Source organism: Ascaphus truei, chromosome 1 (assembly GCF_040206685.1).
Source record: "Ascaphus truei isolate aAscTru1 chromosome 1, aAscTru1.hap1, whole genome shotgun sequence".
Taxonomy (NCBI): Eukaryota; Metazoa; Chordata; class Amphibia; order Anura; family Ascaphidae; genus Ascaphus; species Ascaphus truei.
Genome location: NC_134483.1, coordinates 75,770,942 through 75,783,089, shown reverse-complemented (window position 1 = coordinate 75,783,089; position 12,148 = coordinate 75,770,942). Strand labels below are relative to the sequence as shown.

The window sequence follows — 12,148 nt, the reverse complement described above, 5'->3', positions numbered from 1 at the left end:
CCCCGCAGAAAAAGCTCTCTCCTCTCTTTCCCACATAGCACAAGCTTTATTCTCTCTCTCCCCTGCCCAGCTCAAGCTCTCCTCTCCCCCCCACGCACAAGATTTCTCCTCTCCCCCCCCCACACGCACAAGCTTTCTCCTCTCCCTCCCCCCAGCACAAGCTTTCTCCTCTCTTCCCCCCCACACACAAGCATTCTCCTCTCCCTCCCCCAGCACAAACTCTCTTCTCTCCCCCCAGAACAAGCTTTCTCCTCACTCCCTCCCCACGCACAAACTTTCTCCTCTGTCCCCCTCAGCACAAGCTTTTTCCTCCCCCCTCCCAGCACAAGCTTTCTCCTCTCTCCCCATAGCACAAGCTTTCTTCTCCCTCTGCCCCCACAGTACATGCTTTCTTCTCCCCCTCATGCACAAGCTTTCTCCTCTCCTCCCCCACAGCACAAGCTTTCTCCTGTCCCCTGCCCAGCACACATTCTCTCCTCTTTTCCTCCCCACGCACAAGCTTTCTCCTCTCTCAACCCCCACGCACAAGCTTTCTCCTCTCTCCCCCCCACAGCACTAGCTTTCTCTTCTCTCCCCCCACGCACAAGCTTTCTTCTCTTCCTCCCTTTCTGTCCCCCCCCAGATTTCTCCTCTTTCCCCCAACGCACAAGCTCTCTTCTCTCTCCCCCCCAGCACAAGCTTTATTCTCTCATCCCCCCCAACACACTCTCCTTTCTCTCCCCACCAGCTTTCTCCTCGTTCTCCACTCCCAGGTTTCTTCTCTCTCCCCCACCAGCTATTTTCTCTCCCCTGACCAGCTTTCGCCTCTCTTCCCCCCCCCCAAGCTGTCTCCTTTTTCTCCCCTCCCAGCAAAAGCCTTCTCCTCTCTCTCTGCCTCCCCCAGCACAAGCTTTCTCCTCTCCCTCCACCTCCCTCAGTACAAGATTTCTCCTCTCTCTCTCTGCCTCCCCCAGCATAAGCTCACTTGCGCTCTCTCTCGCTTTCTGCTCACTCTCTCTCTCGCTTTCTCCTCCATCTCCCCCGCCCCAAGATTTCTACTCCCTCTCCCCTGCCCCAAGCTTTCTCCTCTCCCCCCAGCACAAGCTTTCTCCTCTCCCCACCAGCATAAGCTTTCTCCTCTCTCCATCCCTGCAGCACAAGTTCTCCTCTCTTGCTCCTTCCCTGCCCAGCACACGATTTCTCCTCTTTCTCCCACCACGCACAAGCTTTCTCCTCTCACCCCCAACAGCACATGCTTTCTTCTTCCCCTTATGAGCAATCTTATCCTCTCCCCCCCCATGCACAAGCTATCTCCTCTCTCCCCCACACAGCACAAGCTTTCTCCTCTCTCTCCCTCTCACGCACAAGCTTTCTCCTCTCTCTCCCCACCATGCACAAGCTTTCTCCCTCCCCCAGCACAAGCTTTTCCGACCCCCCCCAGCTTTTTCTCCCTCTCCCCCCCAAAGTTTTCCCCCTCTCCCCCAAAGCTTTTCCCCCTCTCCCCCCTCCAAAGCTTTTCCCCATCTCCCCCAAAGCTTTTCCCCCTCTCCCCTCCAAAGCTTCCCCCCTCTTCCCCGAAGCTTTTCCCCCTCTCCCCCTGAAGCTTTTCCCCCTCTCCCCCCGAAGCTTTTCCCCCTCTCCCCCGAAGCTTTTCCCCCTCTCCCCCTGAAGCTTTTCCCCCTCCCTCTCCCCCAAAGCTTTCCCCCTCTACCCCCGAAGCTTTTCCGTCTCTCCCCCCCAAAGCTTTTCCCCCTCTCCCCCTGAAGCTTTTCCGTCTCTCCCCCCCAAAGCTTTCCCCCCTCTACCCCCAAAGCTTCCCCCCCCCCCGAAGGCTTCCCCCTCCCCCCAAAGCTCTCACACCCTCCCCCCTGAAGCTTTTGCCCCTCTCCCCCCCAAGCTTTTCCCCATCCAGCCTGAAGCCTTTCCCCTCTCCCCCCTGAAGCGTTTAACCCCTCCCTCTCCCCGAAGCTTTTCCCCCTCCCTCTCCCCAAAGCTTTTCCTCCTCCCTCTCCCCGAAGCTTTCCCCCTCTCCTCCGAAGCTTTTCCCCCTCTAGCCCCCCGAAGCTTTTCCCCCTCCCTCTCCAGAAGCTATCCCCCTCTACCCCCAAAGCTTTCCCTCCTCTCCCCCCCAAAGCTTTCCCTCCTCTCCCCCCCAAAGCTTTTCCCCCTCCATCTCCCCGAAGCTTTCCCCCTCCCTCTCCCCGAAGCTTTCCCCCTCTACCCCTGAAGCTTTTCCCCCTCTCCCCCCCAAAGCTTTCCCTCCTCTCCCCCCCAAAGCTTTTCCCCCTCATCTCCCCGAAGCTTTCCCCTTCCTCTCCCTGAAGCTTTTCCCCCTCCCTCTCCCCGAAGTTTTCCCTCTCTCCTCCGAAGCCTTTCCCCCTCTAGCCGCCCGAAGCTTTTCCCCCTCCCTCTCCCTGAAGCTTTCCCCCTCTCCCCCCTGAAGCTTTTCCCCCTCACTCTCCCCCAATCTTTTCCCCCTCCCTCTCCCCCCGGAGCTTCCCCTTCCCCTCTCCCCCCAAAGCATGTCCCCCTCTCCCCCCGAAGCCTTTCCCCCTCTAGCCCCCCCGAAGCCTTTCCCCCTCTCCCCCCGAAGCCTTTCCCCCTCTCCCCCCAAAGCCTTTCCCCCTCTCCCCCCAAAGCCTTTCCCCCTCTCCCCCCAAAGCCTTTCCCTCCTCTCCCCCCAAAGCTTTTCCCTCCTCTCACCCACAAAGCTTCCCCCCCTCTCTCCCACAAAGCTTCCCCCCCCTTTCTCCCACAAAGCTTCCCCCCCCTCTCTCCCACAAAGCTTCCCCCCCTCTCTCCCACAAAGCTTCCCCCCCCTTTCTCCCACAAAGCTTCCCCCCCCTCTCTCCCACAAAGCTTCCCCCCTCTCTCCCACAAAGCTTCCCCCCCTCTCTCCCACAAAGCTTTCCCCCCCCTCTCTCCCACAAAGCTTCCCCCCCCTCTCTCTCACAAAGCTTCCCCCCCCTCTCTCCCACAAAGCTTCCCCCCCCTCTCTCCCACAAAGCTTTCCCCCCCCTCTCTCCCACAAAGCTTCCCCCCCCCTCTCTCCCACAAAGCTTCCCCCCCCTCTCTCCCACAAAGCTTCCCCCCCTCTCTCCCACAAAGCTTCCCCCCCCCTCTCTCCCACAAAGCTTCCCCCCCCTCTCTCCCACAAAGCTCCCCCCCCCTCTCTCCCACAAAGCTTCCCCCCCCTCTCTCCCACAAAGCTTCCCCCCCCTCTCTCCCACAAAGCTTCCCCCCCCTCTCTCCCACAAAGCTTCCCCCCCTCTCTCCCACAAAGCTCCCCCCCCTCTCTCCCACAAAGCTCCCCCCCCCCTCTCTCCCACAAAGCTTCCCCCCCTCTCTCCCACAAAGCTTCCCCCCCCTCTCTCCCACAAAGCTTCCCCCCCCCTCTCTCCCACAAAGCTTCCCCCCCCTCTCTCCCACAAAGCTTCCCCCCCCTCTCTCCCACAAAGCTTCCCCCCCTCTCTCCCACAAAACTTCCCCCCCCTCTCTCCCACAAAGCTTCCCCCTCCCCTCTCTCCCACAAAGCTTCCCCCCCCCTCTCTCCCACAAAGCTTTCCCCCCCCTCTCTCCCACAAAGCTTCCCCCCCCCTCTCTCCCACAAAGCTTCCCCCCCCTCTCTCCCACAAAGCTTCCCCCCCCTCTCTCCCACAAAGCTTTCCCCCCCCCTCTCTCCCACAAAGCTTCCCCCCCCCTCTCTCCCACAAAGCTTCCCCCCCCCTCTCTCCCACAAAGCTTCCCCCCCCCTCTCTCCCACAAAGCTTCCCCCCCCCCCTCTCTCCCACAAAGCTTCCCCCCCCCCCTCTCCCACAAAGCTCCCCCCCCCCTCTCTCCCACAAAGCTTCCCCCCCCCTCTCTCCCACAAAGCTTCCCCCCCCCCTCTCTCCCACAAAGCTTCCCCCCCCTCTCTCCCACAAAGCTTCCCCCCCCTCTCTCCCACAAAGCTTCCCCCCCCTCTCTCCCACAAAGCTTCCCCCCCCTCTCTCCCACAAAGCTTCCCCCCCCTCTCTCCCACAAAGCTTCCCCCCCCCTCTCTCTCCCACAAAGCTTCCCCCCCCCTTCTCTCTCCCACAAAGCTTCCCCCCCCCTTCTCTCACACAAAGCTTTCGTCCTCCCCTTTAACCACACCGCACAGGGCTGGTCACGTGGCTCTCCCTCCGCCCAATGAGAGCGCGGCATGCAGCAGGTACACGATTCAAACTGTGACTGCGGCCGTATCCAGGAGACGGAGACACGGGAGGAGAGAGGCCCGGGAGAGGCGAGAGGCCCGGGAGAGGCCCGAGAGAGGAGAGAGGCCCGAGAGAGGAGAGAGGCCCGGGAAGGACACGGCGGGCAACATGGAGCACTGCATCATCGGACCTGGACCATACCGGGCCACCAAACTAGTGAGTGCGGCGCCGCCGTATTGTGCCCCCTGAGCCTCGGTTGAGCAATGCCCCATGCAGGCCTGTGTGTCCCTGCGGCGGGGGGCACAGGACCTGCCAGCTACATTGCAAAGTATCCCCGGGGCCTGGCATTTATTTATTTACATTTGGTTTAATGGGGTTTGAAGAACTGTTCTGTGTGGAATAAAACTCCATACATATTGGTGGAGTCCAAAGGGCGTTTGCTAAATAGGATACAGATCAACTGCTGGTAGCGAGTGGGTTAAATCTCGGTGACTACATTTTGTACTTTACACATTCAGGTACACTGAGTATATATTTTCTACATCCGTTTTGCTGTGAAGGTCTATATCGTTTTGTTCTAAAAAAAGAAGTTGTTTTTTCTTAATTTTGATGCAATATGATAAAACCTTCCCCAGGGGAGGCTCTGCTCTGTCATTACCTGTGTGTGTACATATGTCCGGGGCGGGGGGCACAGAGCATTACTCTGCGTTAATATCATGTGGATAACCTTCAGCTTGGTATAGACAGGCCCTGTCTCATTTTGCAATGTGTCCACGGGTAGTATTTTCACACAGGACGTCTTGAAAATGTACAATAATAAAACAAAATGTAACCCACTATTTTTCTAGGTAGTGGAAGATATTTTTCTTAAACGGCACCTAATATTTCTCTCACCAAACCTGGATGTGATATGTCTGTTCAGGTATTGGCTATTGGCATACATTTTATTACCGATTAAATCTATACAGTAGTTTCGGTGTTTAAACATTTCACTGTATCATTTATGTCAAAATTTACTTTTTTTTGTGTGTGTGAAACAATTTTCCCCTGAAGGAAAAAAAAGCAAAACAATACATGCCAAGCCTCTCTAGAGAACTGTAATATTTGAAGACAAATTTAACTGGTTTCAAAGTATGTAACTTATTATTTTTTTATAAATGATATATCCATTTTAGAAACAAGACTAAATCCCCAGGATAAAAGTTCATAGAAAATTCAAAGTACTCTTTGCTTAATTTGTGGAGAGGGGGTAAGAAATGGGATCCATTTCATAGTCCATTTAGAGAGCAGTGGTTCATTATTGAACAATAGGTTAACGTGGAGCATGTGAAGTCTCGAAACCAATTAAAGGAGAGCTCTTTAGCAAACAACTGTAGGCACTTAGATAGTTTTTGTGCTTTCTAGTGATGTGAAACTACTGCACATACAAAAAATCTAAACTCACACGTTGACTTTCAACTGAAAAATGGCAGAAGATCAAGACCAATCCCTTAGTCTAACACTGAAGCGATAAACCCCCCAAATCTGTGGGTTTTTTTCCCATAGCTCAAGAGATGGGAAAAAAAAAAAAAAATATGCAGTTTATTCAGTGTAGTGTTTTTTTTTAACGTTAATAAGATGCAAGAAATCTAAAAAAATAAATAAAAATGAAACAAATCGAATCGAGGCATATCGGGAGGGAATAATCCCCTTGTTATTTGGTGTCATCAGGGTCTTCCAAATCTTGATCTTGTCAGGTAAGTATCAGATGTATATACAAAATGAAAAGAAACAGACATCTAATGTAGAATGTAAACATACTATATTATAAGAAAAACAAGTATTGGTCTAACTCACATTTGTATGTTCACCCCTCAAATCTGACTGTACGCCTGATGCTGAGGTGGAGGTATGGCAGACCGCGCGGACGCGTCCACACGCTGAGTGAACAGACTGCACAAAGTCAGTGTTCGCGTCTATGCGGCGTGCGTGCGGGAGGACGCACGTGTTGCTCAAGAAATCAGTTGAAACTGATTTCTTGGCGCGATAAGCCGGTCACGTGAGCGGTTCGCCCAATAAGGATGAACCAGCTCCGTGACGTCACTGGAACGCCCCTAGACACGCCCACGGACGGCGCGCGTACCATGGCCAGGGAAGCACCCGCATTCCCTCAGCCTCAGTGCGCCTCCGTACGGCTGAAATTACCATGGACGCAGCCTTAGTTTGTATACCTATGTTAGCTACCACACTCTCGCGGAGCCAGTAAGGGGACACAACACTTAAATGTATATAGAAAACAATAGTCCTCCTTGGTGCAGGTCTCAGATTCGGGTGCACAAGAAGCAAAATATAAAGCACACCAGCACACAGCATCTTTGGTATTCCAGCCCTGGCTATCACGAGAAGGGATTTCGTATATTCTGACCAAAGCGCAAAAGAATTGGGAATCCGTGAGTGAGATTTCAGAAATGTGATGATGATGATGTTGTTAATTAAATTTGTATCCGTATGTTATTTTTTTTCTATTTTTCCATGCAATGGACTTAATGTCTGTGTAGTTAATCGCAAAATAGTACCTCATTAAGGGACATTCCCCATGTCTCCCTCATTATACATGTGAGTGACCAAAACAGGTTTTCGAGCATCTTAAGTCACAAGCACTGGGAGACGTAAAGAGCTATATCTCTGATTGACAGCACCTCTGTAGAGTGATAATCATATTACAATATTTATTGAAAGTTTATAGTTCACCATCACAATATTGATATATAAGGCTTACTTTTACCTGTTATACACGTTTGTTTCACTTAGTAATACTATATACAATTATATTGGTGAGGGATGTCACTTTGAGGATCTGTATCAGTATCTGACACCATGAGGTATTTTAGGCAATTTTGTATTTTGTGTTTGTTGTGCACCCTCATCTGAGACCAGTGCCAAGGAGGACTATTGTTTTCTACATCTGGTGGAAGGATTCGGGCAATCCAGGAGTTCTCTAGGATGCAGGACTTTTTTGGTCATTTGTCAATGTAAATAATTTCATTGCGTGTGTTTTTCACGTTTTATTGTAAGAATAACTGTTGGTTAGTTCTGGCTCTTGTGCATTATCCTGTTGCACTTGGATGTATATAACAGATTTATGTATATGTGTATATATAGGAGACAGATAACAGTAACCTTGTGATCCTTAGAAATAGAATCACTGCACACAAATCACAATACACATTATCATCACAGTTCACAGAAGCGCTGCACATGTTTGCATTATAGTCAACTTAATAGGCCTCCCAATCCTGGGTAGTCCGACCTATAGTTAGAGTAGCGGTACACCGTTGGAGCTCATATATTGTCACTGTGTGTTGCAGGCCTGTACTTCGCAAAGGTTTTGTCTTTTTGGTACAACTATTCCAATGACCCATTTAGGGATCCTGTCCGTGAGCTGTCTCTCTCTCGGTGCTCCTGTTTTCTGCTGCTAGACTCTGTACGATCAGCCCTCTGTGTCTCCACATGGGATGTGTGAAGGTTCTGTTTGATAAAGCACCCTGCGTGTGAAACGCGTTAGTGTTAGTACTGGTACAATTGTTCATGTTTTTTTTTTTTTAACCTTCATTAAAACTTTGTCATTATGTCCCAGTACCTTCTTCTTTTGAACCAGCGGTGCACCAGCATTTTTTTCCTTCATTTGGAATCTATTCTACTTACCTTCGCCTGGGACCATGCACACAAGGAGAATGTCCAGCGGTACTGTGAGTTTTTCAGCTTTCAACATCATTGTGCTTTATGGTTAACCAGTTGTTGCTGTTATTGTGAATATCGGAGTTTCCAGCAAGAGGGTGACGGGGGAATCATCAGGTCGCGGTCACACGTGGCTTCAGGCACCCCTTGCTCACCAAGGCAAATGGGACTTTTTTTCACATTTAAAATTCAAATACACGGAGACCGCATTTATATGGACTTTGTTATGTTCACACATTACTCCTACTGATTTTTCATTAGAGGAATTTCATTGATTGAGCAGTTCTCTAGAGCACCGGATTTGGGAATTGGTATAGCTCAGTTTGTTCAATACCGTTTCACAAGGGGCTCTACACTCTCTCAGCTCTGCGCAGATCTGTCTGCGGTCATGAAGACAGGGAGACAGGTGGTATAAAAATAAAAAATATTTATTGTCTAACATTACAAAAAAGGAGGTGTGATCCCTCCTACACGTTTCACACAAATAGTGCTTTTTCAAGGAGTATGGTATTGTGCATAGTGGACCTCTTTTATATAGTACCAGAAAAGGAATATAGACCCAGACTACAATTCCTGCCGCTGGCCCTGGACCCCTGCCTGTTACCCTGATGATCTTTGCCCGCCCCTGCTGTTCCTGCCATCGAGGTCCTACCTGCTCCTGGAGTCTCCCTCGTGACACTATTCCAACTCTGGTTGCTTCATTAGGAATTTGTCAATCAGTGAAAAACCCGCAGGGTGTGGAGACTTGTTGGAATAGAAAGCAACTGCGAGTGACCGGAAGCCATTGGAGGTGATCTTTAGACGGCAGGTACAGGAGGCCGCAGTCCGTAGGAGATGACACAGAGGGCTCCAACCACGTCAGTTAGATCCTCCGCTTCTCTTTACCTATCAAGGAGCCTTTGTTTTTATACAAGTTTGTTAGTGAGACCAATACTGTACTAGTTTTTCATATAATATACTATTTTGACATACAGTACTACTGTTTCTTTTCCTTTTGTATATATGGTAAATCTGATACATTCCGGACATGATAAAATTCAGGAAGACCTCTTGTCACCAAATAACAAGGAGACTACACATTATATGCCTAATTTTTAGCCCCTCCATGTGATTTTGTGCTTTAGCAAATATGGCCAAATGTAACTTAATAGGGTAGATTTCCCCTTCCTTTTCTGTTCCGAAGGGGAAATGCAACATGTGAGAGAGAGTGAATCAATTGTTAATCCATTTCTTTTCAAGGTTCCTTTTAGTGGTAGATTACAGGAACTAAAAACCAAACTATTATTATTAATCCTGTCCCAGCCCTGCTAGTGTTGCAATCTGAAGTAATGATGCTCATCTAATAGAGTGCTCATAAAAGGAACTGTTCCCTTCTGGGAAATTATAAACCTGTACTTTTCCCTCACAGCAGCAATTTAAAAAACAATCAGGAGGGGCAGAATGAAAGGAGCAGAACCCGGGGAAAATATTGTAAGAAGGATGTATTTGACTCTCCAATACTGTAGTGCTCACTTGTGTTTCAGGTCCCAAAAACTGGATTGGAAGTTCTGAGGCAAAAAGGAATTGTTCTTTTGTAAACGTTCCAGGGCTAAGACTTTTTTTTTTTTTTTTATGTTTTACCTGTAGGTTTCATGCACTTCTCCCAGCCAGGGTGTCTGAGCCACTTGGTTTCTTCATGCTGGCACCTCTCCATAGTGTAGTGGTAACAGAACTGTATGCACTTACATCTAGTATTTCCTTCCCGATCTCTATATTCTGGATTTTACATGAATATGTACAAAAGCTCTACCTCCCCCTCTCGTCTCTCACCCACCCCATTATTATGATTGCAACATTTTGACGATGTGTTTACTCACTGTTACTCGAAAAACAATGTACATTTATGAGAAAAATATCAAGACTACGAACTTCAAACTTTGCATCAACATTTCTCAAACCTACTCATTTCACTTGGACATATATACAAAATGGTATTGCCCTGGGTATCTACCGCCTAGCATAAAAATGCCCCCCATAAAAGTATATATTTTCTGAAAACGCGTATCAAGGAATTTTGATATGGAAAACACATTTCTACAACAAAAAAAAAAAAGGGTCTGGCTGGTAATGTTGAACATAGTGGTCTTCAAATTGCTCTCAGAAATGTGCACTAAATTTGGAGTTTACGGTGACACCTCCCACAAGTTCAGTTTAATCATGGAAAGGAATACTATATGTTATCACCTGTGGTCCATTGAGTACTCTGATTCCAAATATGTATAGCCTTTCATACTATTTGGGCGAAAGCCCCAAATTAGTAAGGCTCTTCACAACTGAATTTTCATGACTGAACGTAAACTACTCCCCATCACTGGCAACGCAAAATTACTGTAGCATAAAAATACCACCATAAAAGTATATATTTTGAGAGTACACACCACAAGCTACTTAGACATATGTAATATCTTTCGAGGGGGGGGGGGGAGAAAGAGAGATCAATGGGGCTCGAGGGGGTCAGGGAGAGAGGAGGGACCATCCATACCAAAAATTTACCTCTTGTGGTTAAAAAAATAAATTAAGCCCTTCAATCTTGTCAAGTCATTTTTATTTACCTTTCAATGTCCCGCTGTACGGTTCCATACCTCCAAGGTCAGGATACAGTCAGGAGGGCGGTCATTGGCCTTTAGTAGAACGCCGATGGGGAGCCTCTTCCGGGATCAGACGTCACCTGCATGATGTCAAATTTGGATGACTTGGGACCCCGGAAGGTACAAGCGCACGCACGGCTGTCTAAAAAATAATAATTCTCATAGCGTTATGCATTGTGGAAGTTCAGCAAGCAGAGTGGTGATTTGACAGCTTGTTCAGAATTGGCAGTCGCATAATGTGTTACACCAACTTTCCATTTTCGGACAAGTGTTTTTTTTCCATGTCCTGTTAATCTGGTGGTGCATTTTTCCATAAAGGAGGAAAAAAGGGCTGATTGTTTCAAATTATATAAAGGGATTTTAACCGTCATTTTAGACGTGACCACAAGAGGGAGTTTTTGTTCTGTGCTGCTGTGTTTACTACTATTACCTTTAATCTTTTAATTTATGTGGTAGACTGTTCTGGAAATGGATACAGTACTGTACTAAATTATAATGACCTTTTTGAGAGCATTATTCCATCTGGATTCTCAGTGACTGATTTAATGTCTGGCTAGACAGGTAAAATATTATTAGCCTTTTTAACATAAAATTCACGGTCTGCTCTGGATGTCAGGAATTCCTTGGTATTTCACACCCATTGCAGGCGCATCTTGTTACAATTTTGGAATTTTCAATTCACTTTTAAATTGTTTTCAGAACTGCGGAGATATTTAAAGCACAAAAAAACTATAGCACCCAATAGTATATAGACTATATGCACTTGCAGACGTGTATCTGGCAATACGCATATCAAATAAGATGCTGTTTGCCACACCGTATAGACTTTATGTCTGGTGGATTAGACTGTGCTGCTTTGTACTGTCCAAGAGACAGACCCACTTGGCAGAGGTGGAGAGTAGAAATTGACTCGTACCTGGGATCTAAATCCTGAATTAGTAGAATACTGGGGTGTGACGGTGAAGGGTTACCCAGGCCAGTAAATAGAGGTATTATGCCCGACTGGGTGTCCCTGAGTCAAATTGGGATTGTAGAGTGCCAGCGCTGCAGGCATGTAATTGTATAATAAACTGTCTGTGTATGTGTGTCCCGCTAGGTATAAAGGGGACCACATAATTATACTAAGTTACATTGTATGAGTGCGGTCACAGTTATGGATTAGTTCAGAGTATTGCAACAATATTTCACTGCCAAACCGCAAAGAGGAAAAAAGGTTTTTAACTTCAGCCGCTTTTTCACACAGCAGAAGCAGGGAGCTAACTTAGGTTAGGAATATGCGAGCGCTATGAAATTTGGTGTGAGTGCAGCTGGGGTAAAGCAGTTATGTTTTCATTATTTACTTTTATACCAAGTCATGAATGAAAGTCCCTCTCTTTTTAGTGCAGTAAAGTTATGAGAGTAACGAAATTAACATTCAGACAGGCGGGGCAGCGGATACATTGGGGATTCGCAAGTACAGTATATGACCGGCTATTCCGGTGAGTGAATCATGCATACCTTAAGTGCGGATTTCTGAAGCACCCTGCTGATGCGTCGTCAGAAGTCCGGACTTGACAAAGACAGTGGCAGATCACAGTGTTACTTTAGAAGGATTTATTATAAACAGTTTGCCTAGCAGATGTCCGGGACAGAGGTAGACATTCTGCCGCC

At 48.1% G+C, this 12,148-nt stretch overlaps 1 protein-coding gene across 1 annotated transcript in view; it reads left to right on the top strand.

The window, feature by feature from the left end:
* The first annotated feature begins 4,172 nt into the window (after positions 1 to 4,172).
* Positions 4,173 to 12,148, top strand: part of LOC142489255 (DEP domain-containing protein 1B-like) — a 44,140-nt gene continuing 36,164 nt past the window's right edge. Inside the window, exon 1 of the mRNA XM_075589701.1 lies at positions 4,173 to 4,370. Coding sequence (XP_075445816.1) covers positions 4,323 to 4,370 — 48 coding nt within the window. The 5' untranslated portion in view covers positions 4,173 to 4,322. The remainder of the gene's footprint in view (positions 4,371 to 12,148) is intronic.